This window comes from Balaenoptera ricei, chromosome 1 (assembly GCF_028023285.1).
Source record: "Balaenoptera ricei isolate mBalRic1 chromosome 1, mBalRic1.hap2, whole genome shotgun sequence".
Classification (NCBI taxonomy): domain Eukaryota; kingdom Metazoa; phylum Chordata; class Mammalia; order Artiodactyla; family Balaenopteridae; genus Balaenoptera; species Balaenoptera ricei.
In genome coordinates, this window is record NC_082639.1 from 178,109,351 (window position 1) to 178,128,654 (window position 19,304).

At 39.8% G+C, this 19,304-nt stretch overlaps 1 protein-coding gene across 25 annotated transcripts in view; it reads left to right on the top strand.

The window, feature by feature from the left end:
• The window catches only part of ESRRG (estrogen related receptor gamma), a 629,476-nt gene that overhangs the window by 439,546 nt on the left and 170,626 nt on the right, over positions 1–19,304 (top strand). For all 25 annotated transcript variants that reach the window (XM_059942603.1, XM_059942497.1, XM_059942467.1 and 22 more), the window contains one exon: positions 16,513–16,928. In XM_059942603.1, coding sequence (XP_059798586.1) covers positions 16,526–16,928 — 403 coding nt within the window. In that variant the 5' untranslated portion in view covers positions 16,513–16,525. The remainder of the gene's footprint in view (positions 1–16,512; positions 16,929–19,304) is intronic.

A 19,304-nucleotide genomic window follows, 5' to 3' on the forward strand; every position in this document is an offset into this window, starting at 1 on the left:
CTCACATGCAGTTGTATGAAATAATACAGAGAAATGCTGTACTCTTCACCCAGTTTCTTTCAGTGGTAACCACTTGCGTAACTATGGTATACAATACCACAACCAGGAAATTGACATGGATAGAGTCCACAGACCTTAGATCTTACAAGTTGCACATGCGTTTGTGCTTGTGTGTGTGAGTTCGTGTGTTTAGTTCTATGTTACTGTCTATGTAGATTCCTCTGTCCAGCACCGCAGTCAAGATCAAGAACAGTTCCATCATAAGGTGTTCGTTTGTCTTGATATTACACTCTATAAAAAATTATACTTCGTCAAAGAAATTTTAGCTTGACCGATTCTCATGTATTATTTAGGGATCACTGGGGGTGTAAAAACCTCTTTTTTTTTTTTTTTTATAAAGTTATACAATTTTTATTTATTTATTTATTTATTTATTTATTTATGGCTGTGTTGGGTCTTCGTTTCTGTGCGAGGGCTTTTCTCTAGTTGCGGCGAGTGGGGGCCACTCTTCATCGGCGGTGCGCGGGCCTCTCACTATCGCGGCCTCTCCCGTTGCGGAGCACAGGCTTCAGACGCGCAGGCTCAGTAATTGTAGCTCACGGGCCCAGTTGCTCCGCGGCATGTGGGATCTTCCCAGACCAGGGCTCGAACCCGTGTCTCCTGCATTGGCAGGCAGATTCTCAACCACTGCGCCACCAGGGAAGCCCCAAACCTCTTTTGATGATGCTTATAATATCTATCTCCTCTTTTTCTCATTTTCTTTGCTACCCTCTTACTGCAGGTTTTTCTCATCGTTTATCTTGCTGGATAGAATAGCTTCCTAGCTGGGCTTTAAACACTGTGAGTTCAGAGGTCTGGTCTGTTTTATCAGGTTACACGCCTGAAGCATAATAGGGGTGAATGAGTGAGTACACGGGCGCTGCTGCACTCACAGCTGTGTGTAATGAAGGCACAAACCGGGTTATGTCTGTTCTCCTCAGAGATCTTCAGTAGCTTCCCATCACCTACAAAATAACATCTAATCTGCATATTCTCTAGTATTTCAAACCTTCCACAGTGTGGCCCCAACCTACTCTCTGAACCCATAGCAAATTCCAGATCCCCTATAGCGCTCCGCAGAGCTACCCCGTCCTTCACTCTCCGAGCCTCCTCTGCATGCGCCCACTTCTGGGTCACCCTCCTTCGTCCTAAAATGGCCTTTCTCATTCTTGCTCATTGATAGCCTTCTGAACTCAGTGCCACCTTTGCAGATAATTTTTATTCACTCTTCCTATACTATGAGGTACAGTTCCCATTTAACAGATTCAGCAACTGAGGTTTGTAGATAACATGTCAGCCCCCACAGTTACTTGGCACTAACTAAGTAATAACAATGTTGGTGAACTCAAAGCCAGGGCATCTAATTAAAACTCTTATAATCATTTACTAGTTCACCCTGTAGGTTGTTTTGTTTAGATCAAATCTCTTAGCAGGTTTACTTTGACCTAAGGAGATATAAAAATAGCTTTTCCATGTTTAATGCTGTATCTCACAGATTCTCAAGATTGTGTGAACAACACTCTAATTTAGAAAATTTGTGCCCCAGTGTTTAAAGTTCACCGATTTTTGCGGATGTGAATTCATGGTTTCTTCCTTCATTCACCAGCCTGGGCACAGGGTTAAATTTAGGAAGAGAAAGCAATGCATAGTCCTGCTCAAGTGGAGGGTCGCTCCAGTATAACTATACACAGGAAAGACAGTGGGTTAAGTGTGGTTGTAGAAATAGGCTCACAGAATTATGGGAATATCTAGGGAAAGAGGTGTCAGGAAAGACTCGCTGGACATGTGATAACTCAGTTGAGGTTTTACTAATGAATAGGAGATGGCTAGTTGTTAGGGGGACAGGGAAAGCGAGATGCATCCCAGAGAGAAGGGAAAGCTGGTTGGTAGGAGGAATTACAAGTTGGCAAGCATGGCATATATATGAGGTACAAGGCGGGGAGAAGTGAGATTTGGGGTCAGAGAGGATGGCCAGCCAGTGAGGGCAAGGTCCGGACTCCTTGGCTAAGGGGCTTGGTTGTCGACCTGTAGAGTGTGTGGAGCCATTGAAAGAGAGAGATTGTAAGCTTGGCTAGATTCGTCTTCAGGACTATACACAGTTTAATTATTCTGCAGAATCCTCTTTTCAGGAAAACATGAATTAGCTATATAATCATGTCATCTCTCCTTAGCTAAGTACTAAATGCTGTAAGCTTCATGTGTATGAAAGTTAAAGAAGGGAAGGAAATGTGCTCTGTGATTTATTTCCTTTCCTGCTAAAGAATGCCATCCCTGTCTTCCTACTTGAGAAGCAGCTGGTAAATTGGTGATGAAATAATTTTTAAGTTGATTTAAGTTACTCTGCAAGTTTTCTTTCCTGGAAGCTCCTTTAGAATTATACATTTCTTTTGAAATGTACCAACTCAGGTTTTATATACTGTACTTTTCCCCTGACACATTTTTATTGGGTTTATACTGATATCTAAACCATATTTTTAAAAATCAGGTGACTCTCCTCTTTTTCTGATTTCCACGTTTTAAATCCTGTTTCCATATTCTATCTCCCATAATATCTACTTCCTTATTCCAAACACAAAACCAAAACAAACCAAAAATTTTAAAAGCCCACTGTGAATTACTTACAATGACACATGACCACATTGCTGCTTACATATTGCCTATTTACTAAAGCCATTCTATCATGTGCCATGTTTGGATGAAGAAAATGAAGAATGAAGTCAGGTTTGCTTTCTTTACTTCCCAAATATGCACGTGGATGCACGGAATTATTTGGTGTTTACAGTAACAAATATTTCTTGTTTTTAAAAACAGAATACAGAGGGGTGTTTATCATTCAGATCAGTAGAATATTATTCACTATGGGCCTAATCTTGATTTCATCCTTTGCCCCGTTAATAGGTTGGAAAAAGATCTGGCCTCAGAGATGGAAAGCTGGAATTTGGACTGAGTTCTACCTCTAATTCTGGGTGTCCTTGAATAAGTCATCTGTCTCTCTTCCCTGATCCCCTGGGTCCTTGTGTGTAAATCAGAAGTACAGCTAGATGTTGATGAAGAATTTTCTAGGTCTGGCTATTTAAGACCTGGTACAAGGCATAGGAATCAATAGAAACTTCTAGTAATATAAAGTTATTATGTTTAACTCTTTTTTTTTTTGGGCCGCATCAAGTGGCTTGTGGAATCTTAGTTCCCTGACCAGGGATTGAACCCAGGCCCTCAGCAGTGAGAGTGCGGAGTCCTAATCACTGGACCGCCAAGGAATTCCCATTATATTTAAACTTATTGTTCAAAATTTTCTCTTTAGATCAATTTTATCAATAAAATTTACGTATAACAAAACACATATTTTCCATGCATGGTTAGATGAGTTTTGACAAAAGTAATCCATATAACACATACAAAAATATGGTTTAGACATAAGTATAAACAAAGTAAAAAGTGTTAGGAGGAAAAATTTCCTTAATGGCTCTAGCCATTCCCCACCCCTTGCTCCAGGCAACCACTGGTGATTTCTGTCCCTACAGATTAGTTTTGCCTGTTTTAGATCTTCACATAAACAGAATCTTGGAGTAAGTACTCTTTTGTGTCTACCTAGTTTTTGCTCACCAGGGTATCTCTGATATTGTATGTGGACGATCACAGTTTGTTTCTTTTTTATTGTTGACCAGGATATACACACACACACACACACACACACACACACACACATATACACATAAACACAAACATATATGTAATTTTATAATTCCATTATATTATAACAATTTGTTTTTCTATTCATCAGTGATGGATATTTGATTTGTTTTCAGCTTAGGGCCATTATGAATAAGTGATGATACACATTTGTGTATCGTTCTTTTTGTGGACATATGTTTTCATTCTTAGTAAATATCTAAGAGGGAATTGTTGTGACGTAGTAAGTGTCCGTTTAATTTCATAAGAAACTTCCAAACTGTTTTTCTAAAAAGGTTGTACCATTTTATACCCTGCCAGCAATGTACGCGAGTTCTGGTTGCCCCACATCCTCACCAGCATTTGGTGTTGTCAGTCTTGGAATGTTAGCCATTTTTATGAGTGTGAAGAAAACAAAAATTTCTCTTTAATTTGCAATTGTATTAGAAACTCTAAAAATTATACAGTACAAATTACTGTGTATGATTTAGGGATATCAGAATTAGCATATTCCTTAATGAATATTGAAAATATTAAGTGTTATTTTATATTTTACCATTTTTAGAATCCCTAATCACTGATATGTGTGTATGACACCCACTGATGTTTCTATAGGACGCGTATATATATATATATATATATATATATATATATATATATGTGCTCATGTGTGTGTGTATAAGCATATTTATTCTCGTCTCCAGTTTTCTTGTTTATTACAATGTCCTGAACGATTTATCTTCTTTCATAATCTACCATGTCTCTTAAAAAGCAGGCTCTTATTATTGCTAATAGTTGAAAATATCTGTCTACCTAGTTAATCAGAGGATTATATCAGTAAAATGAGAGATTCTTTCCTGAAAATATAAATCTTTATATAACAGATTTAGGATTTTTAAAATTGGGTATAAAGATACTACCAGTTCGGTGATGGACTTTACAAGTTAAAGTCTTTTCTACAAAAAATGTATTTATGGGTGATAATCATGTCTATCATGAAAATAAATATTTTGATCATAACCTCTCCAGTGATTTACTGACATTGAGGGGTTGATATCCTGTAACCCAGCTAGTGTTCTGTGTGACTGGGTTAGAGATCAAAAGGGTAATGCTTCTAATATTCATGGAAGAATTAGGTAGTAAGCTAGTTGACTAAACGTGTAATCAAAACTTCTCATCCTAGGATTCAAACAATGGCTTTTCTCATTTTGTAATGTATGCCTGTGGATCTTTATGTACTATTGCCTTTAGAGATAACAAATTTTCACAGAGTTAGAAAGCAATAAAATACACTTAACAGTAAATCTTTACTGAGTGTAGTTTAATCTTTCTCTGATGCAGAAAGCACTTTATAATTTTATAGCTGCACAGTGTCATTATTGTGAATGCCAGTTATTATATTGGCTAAGAGCAGAAGTGATGTTGAATCAAAACTATGTGCTAATAGAATCTCAGACTGGGAGAGATGGATGTGTGTTTACCCATATACATCCCTTTATTTTAAATTAAATATGATTTTTTGCCATTCTCATTTCCTCCTAAGTTTCCCCCCAACTTCCCCTCCCCGCCCCTGCCCAGGCTTCTCTACTTTTTCTGAATTTATACATCACTCTCAGTTTCCTTAACAAAATTACAGTTTCAGGCTTTCTCTATTTGAAAACCATGACAAAGTGATTTTATACCCAGTTCTGAAAGTGACTAAACTTGACAATTGTATTTTATGACAACCTCTGCTTTCATGTCCCCGGCCTACTTTTATATCAGCTTTTTTTTTTTTTTTTACCCCAAATATGAACAATTTCGTATCTCTGCATTGGTTGAAAACAAATCCCTTTACCAGGAAGACATTTTAATGGAGAAGAGCATGCTTCCCTTAAGTCACCAGAGCCTTTACACCTTAACTCTGTAATATTCAATTTCTCACTCACCAAGAACCACAGCCTTTTTTTTTTTTTTGGTGGTGGTTTGTATTCCTAGGGGTTGGGGAAGAATTAGTATTATGGAACTAAACCAGATTAAGGGGGAATGTGAATTAGATTTGGTAACAGATGGTGCTGTGGAAATTAAAGGTTCTTTGCGAATGGAAGCGACAGCAGCTTGTTTCTGTTCTCTCAGTCTCTCTGTTCATGCGCTTGATAGACGGGTATAAATCACAACAATCCTGTCTTGACAGCCAATTTCGAGAATTTGATCTGGTTAAAGACATGGCTTTCGTGCTCCACTCCCCAAAACCTGCTTCTACTTTATTTTTACACAGCACCTTGTCATATTTAGAAAAGCAGACTCACCTTCCTCTCCTTAATGAAATTTTTCTTAATTACAGTTTTAGCTCTTTAGTGTTAATTAATTTTCCATTCAGCCTGAATTTTCATAATATCTCTGAGGGATTTTTCCTTCTCTTTTTTTCCCCACCGTTTTTACTCATGCATATGCTTTTGTTGTTTCTAAAGATGCTTTTCACTGTCAGAAGTTCTTATCAGAGACACTATCTGAGAATCCTAATTACCAAAGTCATTATTTGGAAAGAGAAAAGCTTTCACGGGAAGTAGTAAAGTTATCAAATCAGAAAAATTTTTAGAGGTGTCGGAAGCAGTCACCCAAAGAGCAGTTATTTCAACAAAACTGCACGAAAAGGTGAGTGACAAGCCTTTTTTTTTTTTTGGCTGATAAAAGCTGCAGAAATGTCTGCTCCATCAGCTAAAATAAACCCCACCAAGTAAAAACATGTGACCACAATGTGGCCGAACCAGTTTGCGTCTGTGTTGACCTGGTGAGGATCTAGGAAATGTGAATTAAAGTTCAGAGAATCTAAATGAGAGATTAGAAATTCCGAACACATTGGGTGGACTCTTTACAGCCAGGCCCTCAGGTCTGACCAGCTCGGGAGAAAAGAACTAAAGTTGCCTCTGACACATCCACGTGGCATTTGGGTGCACAACCTATCAAGGACAAGGAAATAGAAGAGAGGAGGAAAAAAAAATCACTCCAGAAACGAAGATTCTTTGAGCGAGCAACTAACAGTTGGTAGAAATGAAGCTTCCTACTGGCAGTCAAATCAAATGTAGTAACAACTCAAGGGCTCCCCGCTGCTTGCTGACAGCGTGGTGTCACACACTGGGACAAACATTCACTTAAACACTGATTGCAGAGAATTGCCCTTTCCGCCAACGCCTCCCACCAAAAACGTAATGAGCAAAAAGAGAACCATTTCTAGGAAAAAACCAAGAGTCCTGCTTCCTGGATCCCACCAGATGATCATGGCGCTGTTTGGCCTTTGGTCACCCGCTGGGAAGGATTCCTCAGTTGACTGTAGTTGCATTGTTATGTAGCAGGTTGTTGGCTACGTACTTTTTCTTTCTCCTGAAGCACGTACATGCGCGCGCGCACGCGCGCACACACACACACACACACACACACACACGTGTACTGCCCTAACCGTGAAACTTGGCTAAGTGCAGTAGCAGCCAAGGAAACAAAAGGAAGTTTGGGAAGTGTGCTTTCATGCAGTAGCCCTTGCTCTCAGTCTCATCTGAGTCACAAGCCAGCATGGGTTTTATTTGAGTAAAATCTTGGGTTGGCCAAAAAGTTCGTTTGGGTTTTTTTTAGGCCAACCCAATATAATTTTTTTTTTTTTTTTAATGGCAGCAGTTATTTTAGAAAGCACGTGGGCGCATCCTGCCATTTGACCAGGGAGGATGAGGGTCAGAGTGTGGTAGAGACCTGCCTCAGGTCACACAGCACTGGGTCCCCGGCTGGAACCACATTGCTCCTCCCTCTAGCGCTGTAAGAAGACACAGTTTGCTGAGAAATGGAGGAGAAGACAGACAAGGTGTCGGAACCCTGGTGTCCTACATTTTTTAATCAGTTTTTCAGAATTGAGACTAAGAGTCAGAAATTTTTCTCTGCACGTTTATCTTTGGACCTTTGAATGACAAACCACAAGCGAGTCCTTCCGATCTGAAATCCCGGCCTCTCTGTGGCTTCCATTGTCTTTGCTGGATGGTGTCCCACTGCTGAATAATCTCTTTTACAAAACCCGTAATGCTGCAGAACAAATCCTTCGTCATTTCCATGGCTTGAATTAAATATATATGTTATTTTTCATTGCCTGCAAGTAGTGGCTTGGGTGTTTAAGCTTCACCTTCTCTTCAGGCAACTAGCTCAATGAAATGTTTTCTTTTAAAGAAAGAAGACAGAGGAAGGAGTCTTAGAATTAATAATTAGCTGATTTCCCCTCCTCCACACCGCCCCCCCACTCTCCTACTTCAGCTGAACAACACCTCATACCAACAGAATATCATGGTAACCTCTGCTATCATAGATCACCCCCAGACCAGCTGCTTTTGCATCCAGATGTTAACTACTGCAAACTAAGCTATTAAGTTAAAAGTATAAATATGGTTTAACCGCTGTCCAACAGGGAAAGATGTGGTTTATTATCTGTGGCGGTACGATGAATCTCCCTCTCTAACATAGAAATGTTCCAATATGCTCGAAGCAACCTTTATTTCAACGGTGATTCCTCCTCAGCAGCTCAGCTTTCTCACCACTGTGATTCACCCAGTTTCCGGGAATGTTTCAGAGTTCCACTCCAGAGGAACTGGCCTATATCTATGGAGGCAGCTGGCTTATTGGTCATTGTAATTGCTTTTGCAAAACATTTTCTTAATGAGTAAAGGGTGACATCAATACGATGATCTCAATATCCTTACATCAACTCCTGGTAGCATTCTTATTTCCTCTTCCAGCGTAGCAAAGAGAATAGGAAAGGGAGATTCAGGCAGCCTGAGCTTTCACTGACCTGGATTTGATTTGTGAACTCCATCACTGGAGTGTGTGTGTAAAGCATCTATATTCGATTTTTAATTTGTAAAGATCAGCGCATAGACTTTCTATGAGTTGAATGTCTGTTTATTTCTCCTCTAGCGAGATGCCTTTAGAAGGTCTTCATTTAGCTGTCAGTCCCCCCGCTGGCGTGTCGGCTTTTTCTCTTCAGCGTGCTCCTTGACTGCTTGAAAACGGAATTGTCTGAACACAAGCAAACTTTATTGATCCATATTTCTGTTTGAAAGACCAGAGATTTGTAGAAGGAGGAGACTATTTTTTTTCTCTAGAAAGCTTACTGCAGAGGAGGTCTGCTCATGGCGTAGTAAATCTCTAAGACCGAATAAATGTTACATTCAGCATATATCATAAGCTTCATTTTGATAATTTATCTTAGGTAGTTTTTTACCCCATACTAACCTTTTTTTTTCTGGCAGGGTCCCCACCTTGTGCCCAGGGCTGTTTCACTCTACCCTGGAGATAGTGATCCGGTCAACACTTGGGCATTTCCTACATCAAGATGTAGAGTACATGATTCTAAAGCCCTTCTGGGCCTCTGGCTTTTGGTCCCAGGGGAGTAACTTGTGTAAGGAAAGAACTCTCCTTAGGGATTGAAGATAAAATGCTTGTTTTTCATCTCTTGTGCATCTGAGTCGCTGACTAGACAGTTCTTGACGTTGTCTTCTAATATCCATAGGTGTCCTGGACTTGGGCAGTTGTGAGGATATAGTTAATTAAGCTGCATTAGGGCAAATATACACACTTGTTAAAACACTTAATTTGCCTCAGTAATATTGATTACATGGCAGAAGTTTGTTTAAACTGAATGGTATTTTTTTCTCCTACTGTTACAGTCCTTGAATGCAATCTGTATAATAGCTAATAGCCATCATCAGTTAAACATCATGTTAGTTGTAAAGTAATGTCATAAGAATTGATTTGGACTTGGCAGTGGAGGAGAGCTCTCCCTTCAAAGCCAATGTAGGTGATTAGCCAGAGTTTTAAGCAGAATCATGGTTCATATAAACTGTGTATATTTTATAGACTTATAGCTGCTCCATATTACATGAGAGCCCATTATATTAAAGAAAAGCTCAGACGGTTAATTATGCAAAACATCATGTATGCAATTACTCAGCATTATTATGCATTTAACAGTCTTATTGATTTGCCAGTAGCTCGCTTACTGTATTTAGAGCTATAAACAAGGGAGGCGCACCCCCAGATTGACATAGGTCCAAGAAAACAAGCTAAGGATGAATTACACTAGTAAGCGCTCCTGCATCAGATCAAATCCTTCAATACAGAAACTGTCAACAACTGTAATGAGCAACACATTGTGATATCACAGGACCATTTCTTTTCCCATTAATAAAGTTTATCAACCAGGAAGCATCAGAAATCACCTGGTAACGCAAACTGAAGCAATTGCAATTTCCTACATCTAAAATAGTCTGGATAGCTTAACAAGGCACTGGGCAGTGGCCTCTGGCTGGAATGACACAGTAAGATAGGATGCAGGCACTTTCTAACCCATACACTTAGAACACCCCCAGTGTGAATAGCGCATTTCTCTTTGCTGAAAAGGAATGGAATCCATTTCCCTTCCTTTGTTTTAGGGACAACAGCAGGAGGAAAGGCACAAGGTTTTATAGGTCTTTCTCTATATCTGACTGGATGGCCAACCATCCTGGATTGTCTGGACTAAGGAAGTCCCAGGACATGAGACTTCAGTGATTAAATCAGGATAGTCGACCAACCTAATTTCAGAGCAAAATTGAACACTGGAGCCCTAAAAGCAGATAGGGTTTCAGCAAGGTCCTTCCTGGTCATGGTTTAGCCCTAGGTATGAAATTATATTCCTGGGGTGCTTTCACCGACTGGCCAGAAATGAGTTCCAAGTCTCCTGTTTTTATTTGTCTTAAACTTCTTTGCTTAGTGTAGCACGCGTGGCCCTTGACAGAATTGGGAAAGCGTTCAGCTTAGATAGAGGCTCTGATTTGTTACTTGAAGGAGCTGGCCCCTGGTTCCCACACAACTTAGCTACATCTCTTGTCAACAACTCAAGCATCAGCTTTGTGGGGAGCTGTTTGCTTACTCTGGTTCTTGACAGAGTGAGTTGCAAAGAGTCTTTTAGACTAAACGCACAAGTTATTTGTTCAAAGAATCAAGAAGCGGCATCACTAAATCATTGTGATCGTGTTATGCAGACCTCTGTCCCATTAGATGGGCCTCCACGTTTATTAAAGAAGACCTAGAATAGTATCTAAGTGTGTGTGCATATGTGCACACGTGTTTTAATCTTTCTGGCGTGTGGGTCAGGATTTACAATTCCTTCTTTACAATTAATGGTCTCCTTCTGTTAGGTTAACCAGGCAGACCTGAAGATATTTCTTATTAAAAGAAAAAATCCTCTCTCTTCCTTCCCCAACTAAGCCAGTGTACCTTAATGCAATGATGATATGTTAGACCCAGCAGTTGTCAAAGCAGCGTATTACTGTGATGCCATAATGACACCCTGTCTCTGTAAAGTAGTCATGTTTTCTCAAATCACACGTTGCACCGTTGATTTCTGACATGACACTTCATTCGGTTGCTTTCTCTTTCTTCAGCATCACCATTCTTTGACAATAGCAGCTGGTGCCCATTTTGTTACTAAGTGATTCACATTTTGCCACTTTACGAGAGTGCAATTAGTTGAAGCAGGAGAAAAAAAAAAAAAAGCTCATTGTAAAGTGGCGTGCTTGGAGTTGTAACTCAGACTGCCAGCGGAGCTGCTGGGGTCATGAGCTTGGAAGCCTGGGCCTCGGGGAGCTGCTGCCTTAGTCTTGGAGGTTTTCTTCTTAAAGCATTAAAACAAAACCCAAAACCTATAGGCTAATAAAAGCTTCTTATTTTTTGAAACAAAAATACTTAAATATTCAATCTGGTGATTTCGACAGGTAGAAAACCGACCAATCCTTATAACTTCATTCCTACTTTGGATAGGTTAAGTGATGAGCGATAGGACTTTTGATAACCTTCCTTTCCAACCCTGAAATTCTCTGATTCAGTGAGAGAACTAAGGATTCTGTCTTCTCTCTCACTCTCTCTGTCTTCTCATATTTGTAAGCTTGCAGGTTTGCTGGCTCCATTGTTGTTATGTAAAACTTTGAGATATAAATTGATAGTGTTTGGAATTTATAATGATGATGGGTACCTTTTCGGGCCCTTAAGGATGACAAGGAAGAAAATAAACTAGTGAGTTGTTTAGTTGTCATTTATGTAGCCTATTTAGGTGTCTGTCACTGAAATAGGTATAATAAAATTTCAAAAAATCTTTCCTTGGTGTTAAAATCAGGAAGGCCAAAGAAGAAGATCTGTACACATGTGTTGCATTGATGCACCACTTTTTTTAGGAGGGAAATAAAGTAGCAAATGAACTCAAGTTTGGTATAAAATTCAAAAGATGAAATGCAGCTGCTTATTACGAACTTTTATTGGATTGGCCAAAATGTTCGTTCGGGTTTAGGTAAAACTAAAAGACACATTTTTAACTTTCACGAAGAACTGTTGAACAACGTATTCACTAACCGAACGAACTTTTTGGGCAACCCAATAGTTTGGTGAAAGGGTTAATAATATTTAATCATATATAAGCCTATGGAACGTAGGCTTAAGTCCCTTCTGGGAAATGTAGACCACTCTGGACACCTACACATTGCCCAGAAATTCACAGCAAATCACTCACAGTCACACATTTACCTGGATCTAGGTAGCCTCTCTGAAAACAAGCTTGATAATTATAATATAAATGGAATATTAACTTACAGATTATCTTGTTTTCCCCCTCCAGCAGCAACTTATTGATTCTTATTCTTTTTGTCTGTCACTTTCTCCCTATACATGAACACCTGTACGTACAGTTAATCAACTGTCAAAAATTACATTTTTAAATAGTCCAGCAACCAAGAAGCTTTATCTGCCTGGTCATTAGTATCTAACACCAAAGATAAATTTTACTCTTGCTAACCCTTAGGCAAGGCTGGGCGAGAAGTTCCTATGTTGAAGCAGGATCATCAGAATTTATATATAAATGTATATATATGTATAATATATTATATATAATAGAACATATATATAATATATAGAGAATACAGAAGACTGTATCTCAAACTGTATTGAAAATACTTTCTAAAGCACTGCAATGTCCCTGGCCTCTGGAAGGCTGTTATATACCTCAAATTTAGTTTCTTATAAAGAACATAAATGTTGTTCTTGACATGGTTGTTTCTCCCTCCAGTTTATTCTCAGGGTGTTCACTCAGAGAAGATTTTTAGAAAGTTGCTTCTCTATTTCCCTTGTGTCTCCCATCATTTCTCTTAAAATAATAAAATAAAAGCAACTCTACAGAGCCTTTAAAATAAATATTTCCCACATTTTCCCAACACATGTTATTTCTATTCATAATTCTTAGCTAAATTTAGATTTTTATGAATTCAATGTGACCTAAAATTTCTGCGTTAACAGCACAATGTGGAATTGGGCTTATTCTCTTTGGCTCCAGATAAAGCCATCATCTTGGAAATGGCTCTTTCTGACAAAAAGGTGTTCTTTTGAAATAAAGTCTTATTCACTACATTCCTCTTAGAGTTAATGTGAATTTTAGTGCCTCTAATTTTAGATTGAAGTGAAGTCTAGAATAAAACCCACCAGCTGACAATTGAATTTATAGATAGTTGTGAATATCTCAGGCTTGAATAATAGAGCTGTAGAATTTCAGAGACAGAGAGGGAGAGAATTAAGACCCACTGTAGTTTTAGGGTATAATGTAATGGTGTCTAGGAAATGTTCAGTGTAATGAGCTAAGTAGTAATTAGGAGACAACTGTGTTCTTTCAGATTCTGTTTCGGTGTCACTCCAAACCCTGGGGAGGGTGACTCAACGGGGTAGCCTTGTAGCCAGCGTGGTGGCTTCTTCAGCCACTTTTCCACTCATGGGTGAGTGTGAATGTCATAGAGCCTCTGTGTGTGCCAGCTCTACCCCTCTGTGCTTGGCTATTTAAAAAACATCAGTGAACACCTTGAAAAACTCTCTGTTGGCTTCAGGACATTTCCGCACTGGACTTTGGAGTCAGCCCTGAGTTGAAATCCCGACTCTTCCACTTCCAAACTGTATGACTTTCAGGAAATTGTTTGATGTCTGAGGCTCTGTTTCCTAAAGAGTAATACCTCCCTCACAAGGTTGTCTTGGGGATTAAATGAGGTAATATTTGGAAAGTACTCAGGTCAATGCCTGACATGTAGTAAGCACTTGATAAATGGCAACTCTATTATTATTTCCACTGGGCAAAAAGGTATTCATTAAGGAAGCAGTTCATGTCTGAGAAGAAACATGTAAAACCTACAGCACCGATCCAGCATGTTCACTTTCCTTTACAGCTACAGTGGCCAGACTTGTGTAGAAGAGATTGCCACTGTCCAAAGGCTTCCCTGACCACTTGAACTTCCTGAATTTTCTTGCTTCCATCCAGATTATTGCAAAGTTAGGGGCTGAGATTTTCGAGGAGACAGCTGGCTGGAGACACCCAATTTTTCAAAGACCTTAACAACATGCATTGGACACATAAACATTTGGTGACTTTGCAAATAACCCTTCCATAAATAGGAGGGTGATTCCTGGCCTTGTTTCTCAGTCAAGAGTTCTGCACATTTTAGAAGTCCATGAGAAAACGCCCGAGGGAAAGAAAATTGGGATAAAATTGAACAGAGACAATCCAAGAAAAGAGAGAGAGAGAGAAAAGAAGGCCCAGGGAAAGCGTGGTCTGTTTTGTGATCAAGCAGCTCAAAGCAACTCTCCTTGGGAAAAAGAAAAATTGATTAAGAAATGGTGCCTCGCAGGCAGATGGCGAAAGGAGTTAATTGTCGTGGCTGTGAGAAATTCAGTGCCAGAGAGAGGAAAGGGGAGCAACCGTGTTTTAGTACCCTAATAACTTCTAACTGTAGTCTAAGATCATAATGTATGTGCGAGCAGTCCAGTAATTATAAGGTAATAAGTGAAGTGGTAGAGTAAGTGCTTTAAATTAAAAGGAATTTGCAGGGCTGCTGTAAGTCAGTGCCGACCCGCTTTCTTTCAAACGTTGACTTGAGGAAAAGTGCTTAGCCCAGGGTGCAAGCTGGGAGACAAGGAGAGCGATCTATTAATTACAGAGCTCATTAACAGTGACGGGGACAAGGCAGCAGATGCGGGAGGGAGCGGACGCCCGGTTCAGGCTGGAGGGGGATATTTTTTCTTTTACTAGTTCTTGATGAAAGGACAACACAAGTGGGTGGGCGAAAGCAAGAAGATATTTTTGTGGATTTCTCCTTCCTGTTTGCTTTCTTCACATCCTGAGTTTGCTTTACTTTAGAAAGAGGCACAAAACTTCCAATGGGAAATCTGCTAGGAAAGAGGCAAATTCTTGCTCTGGATGCTTTGCTCTTGAGACTGCCTTCTCGGAACTGTTCAGTGAACATTCCCTGATAGGAAATAACCATATTTTTCTTCTTTTGAAAGTAACAGAACAGTGGGGGAAGGGGGCACCCGGAGGAGAGCATGAAATTTGTGCAGTGATAAAATATCATTAGATTTATAGTGAAAGAGATAATTGCATCCCTTCGGTTATCCTGTGACTACTCCCCCAAATTCGAGTGAATGACCATTACCCTGTGGGATTCCCATAAATCAACTTTCCACTGGGAAGCAATTATCTAAGTTTGTTTCTCAACTGTCACCTCTTCTTTCTATAGTGGGCTCTCAGAAGGTTCCTAGAGACTTTGCTAAAAGGGGTTTTGCACTATGGTGAACCGGAAAGAAAATAGGACCAATTATATCTTTTCATCTAATTACCTCTTCAGAAATTTAATCACTTACGGGTCTGACAAAGTAAGAGGGGCAGTCTGTTTCTCCTAGATAAGAGCGAGAGTTTGTTAGATTAGATGCTTCATCATATTTCCTTTTAGGAGGTATGATGTTAAAAGACCAAAGGAAGGGGAGAAAAAGAGACCATCGCAAATCTCATTTTTTCAGGGCAAAATTTGATACATCCTTACTTTGCTGAATATGAAGTATCAGGTTTATGGATTCACAGGTATACTGAAGGCTCAAATGGCTTTTAGTGATTCCTCTCTTCAACAGTGGCAAATCGCACATGCAGACACGGACACATGTAAACACATGTACATATTTATTAATCAATGCTGGTGATCATTTCACTGTTTTGTGGGCTCTAGGAAATAATCCTTAAATATTGGCTAGCATTTTATCCTTGATGTCTTTCTGTATCGCTAAATGTCTAGGAAATAGAGCAATTTAATTAAAGAGGCAACGTGATTGAGGATATATTCCCTATGTGTCTTAGATCAATAAAAGACACAGTTATGCTTATGGAAGCGTGCTGACAAACAGTAATTACAGAGCTGAGGAATCATCTGTTCGGTTTTGACAATAAAAGTTTAGTTCTGCTCATAATAAAATGACTGCAACATCAGAAAATGGAAGGGAAAAGGAGAGTGAAGATAAGGGTAATTTTAGAAGTGATATGGACTTTGCAAATTACTCCTCTTCCCTGGCTAAATTTAGAATCTAGAGAGTTGATTTAGATATTGACAGTGGTTCTCCAAGAGAAAGGTAAAATGAAAGGAACTGGATCCCTTAGAGCTTTTGTTTATGGCCTGTCTGGGCACTTTGATGTAACCCTGTCACGCCCTTATGCTGATTACCTTGTTGTAGAACAAGAGATATTGACTAGAGAATGATGTGTAGTCCCTGGTTCTTAGGCAGCACTCTCAAAGAGCAATGTCTTTAACGAATGAATTCTTCTCTCTTTTTTTTTTTTCTCCTTTCGATCTTTTTTTTCACTTTCTCTATTTTTTCACCTTCTCTTTGTTTCTACCTCTTTTGGTATCTGTGTTTGACACTCTCTCCTCTTTCTCTCTCTGTTTGCACCTCCCTAAACCTCAGGCTTCTCTGCAGAATGTCAAACAAAGATCGACACATTGATTCCAGCTGTTCGTCCTTCATCAAGACGGAACCCTCCAGCCCGGCCTCCCTGACGGACAGCGTCAACCACCACAGCCCAGGTGGCTCTTCAGACGCCAGCGGGAGCTACAGTTCAACCATGAATGGCCATCAGAACGGACTTGACTCGCCACCTCTCTACCCTTCTGCTCCTATCCTAGGAGGTAGTGGGCCTGTCCGGAAACTGTATGATGACTGCTCCAGCACCATTGTTGAAGACCCCCAGACCAAGTGCGAATACATGCTCAACTCGATGCCCAAGAGACTGTGTTTAGTGTGCGGTGACATTGCGTCAGGGTACCACTACGGGGTAGCATCCTGTGAAGCCTGCAAGGCATTCTTCAAGAGGACGATTCAAGGTGAGTGAGGGTTGCACCTGGCGATACCCACCCTCCTCCAGCCTCATGTGATGGTTGGTTGGTTGGTTTTCGTGGTTCTGGCCCTTGTTAGTCAAGTTGTGCATTCTTAATTCTATCTTGAGTACAAGATAGAAATAGATGAAAATTGATAGTGGAGGATTTGTAGAATAGACTCCCCACCCCCCCCACCCCCCATATGCTCCCTATCAATTCCGCGTTTACTATCAAGCTCTAAAGATGGAATGATAATAAGCTATGGGTGGAGTTTAAAAGAGCACAGCTGTTATTAGAGCAGTGGGGGTCTGGATAGCCACTGAACCGATGCGCACTGGACAAATAGTGCTTTTATCTCTTCTGTTCTTCGTATAGCTGAAATGATAAATATTTTAGACCAGTGGTTTTCAAACTAGAGTGTGCATCAAACCCGCCTGGAGAGCTTGTGAAAATGCAGATCACCCACTCCCAGAGCTTCTGATTCATTAGATCTGTCTTGGGTAGGGGGTCTGAAAATTTATATTTCTAACAAGTTTTCAGATGATGCTGATGCTGGTCCAGGAACTACACTTTTGAGAATCACGTCTCTAAACAAATTTAATTTTCTACGCCCTTCCTTCTTTTCCTGTGGTTGGATGTACTTTCCCCACCTTTTTAATAAATTTGTATGAAAAAGCTTCCAAACTGTACCAAAATAGAAAATATGCCTCCAACGTATGTAAGACATACCCAAACCTTTATAGATCTCCGGATTTATAAATAACAATATTATTTCCCACCGAAAAATGTAGAAAAACATGACTAAAATTTGTATGTGACCCTTTAAACTAGGAATCCACAAATACAAAACTCAGCTCCTTTTCAAAGCTATAGATGTATATCTTACAGAAAATTACATTTCACTTGTTTAGATCCTTTGTGATACACTTTGGAAGAAAATAGAGGAAGGAAAGGATCATTGTTTATTGAGGATCCCCAGCACACCAGTGATTCTATTCTGCTCTGCTCCGTGGTTTACAAAGTGTATCTTCTGGGAATGTCCTGGTGGTCCAGTGGTTAGGACTCCACGCTTTCACTGCTGAGGGCCCGGGTTCACTCTCTAGTCAGGGAACTGAGATTCCACAAAGCACGTACCATGGCCAAAACAAAAATACCCAAAATGTATCTTCTTAACCAGTTATAGATACAAGTGTGTTTTCCCTCATGTCAGTGGTTCTCAACCTTGCATGCTCACGGGGGTCACCTGGAGACATAAAAAAAATACTGATGCCTAGGCTCATACCTCCAAATTCAGAATTAATTGGCCTTGGGTGCAGCCAGGGCAAGCGGGGATTTATGAAAGCTTCCTAGTTAATGCTTCATCTAAAGCCGAGGTTAAGAACCACTGCACTGTACTGTGCTGTGTTCTGTGACAGTGCTTCTGAAAGTGTGGCCGCTATCAGTATCACCAGGGAATTTGTTAGAAATTCAGATTCCCATCCTTCATCCCAGATTACCCCCATCAGAATCCCTGGGGGAGGGGCCAGCAATTTGTGCTTTGCCAAGCCCTCCAGGTGACTCTGATGCTCACCCGAGTTTGAGAACCACAGCTCCATTACCGTGTTGCTGCTGATTTACCGCTGACAACTCTTCTTTGTCATCTACTGGTCCCTTGTTGGACATAACTGAAATGAGCTTAATAACTGTGGGACATGCTTACTGGTTTTTAAAGTGCAAAGGAGATGATGTTTGTTAAACTCTAATCCTTCTAAATGTTTTAACAAAAGGTGATTCTGAACCCTTTTATGAGCACAGAGAGTAATCTTCTACCCTTTCCTTTTACGAGCATGTGGGCGGGTAAGTCTTTTCACCCAGTAGCACTGAAGATCAGTGATTGTCCTTAGCGGAACAGGTGGTACCATCTCCCATTGCTTTTGTGCTATCTATTACATAATCACTTCCTTGATGTATGGCTGATGAATACACAGTTAAAGAGTTAAAGTGCACAGTTGTTCAAGATATCATAACTCTTACGTAATAGAGTGGATCTATCAGCCTAATCTTTTCACGGCCTGTCATAGTTTTAACGGAAGAACACAAGCCAAGTTAGTGTGGCGTATATGTATGAATTACCTAAATATTTTAATAGCTGTATCTTCATATTTAATGGATCACCATAGCCATATTTTATTAGCATTTTCTTACAAAAATCCTTCATCCACTGGATCTTTATTTTCCTTCTTCTCATTTATAAACTGAAGGCGTTAATACCTACCTCAAGGAATGCTTCTGGATAAAGTGAAATACAAAATCACATGTAAAGTGAGTAAATAAAAACAATGATGATCTGTATGCAAAGCTTCCTCCCACTTTGGGGCATTTGAAAGTATCTCTTCAGCCTAC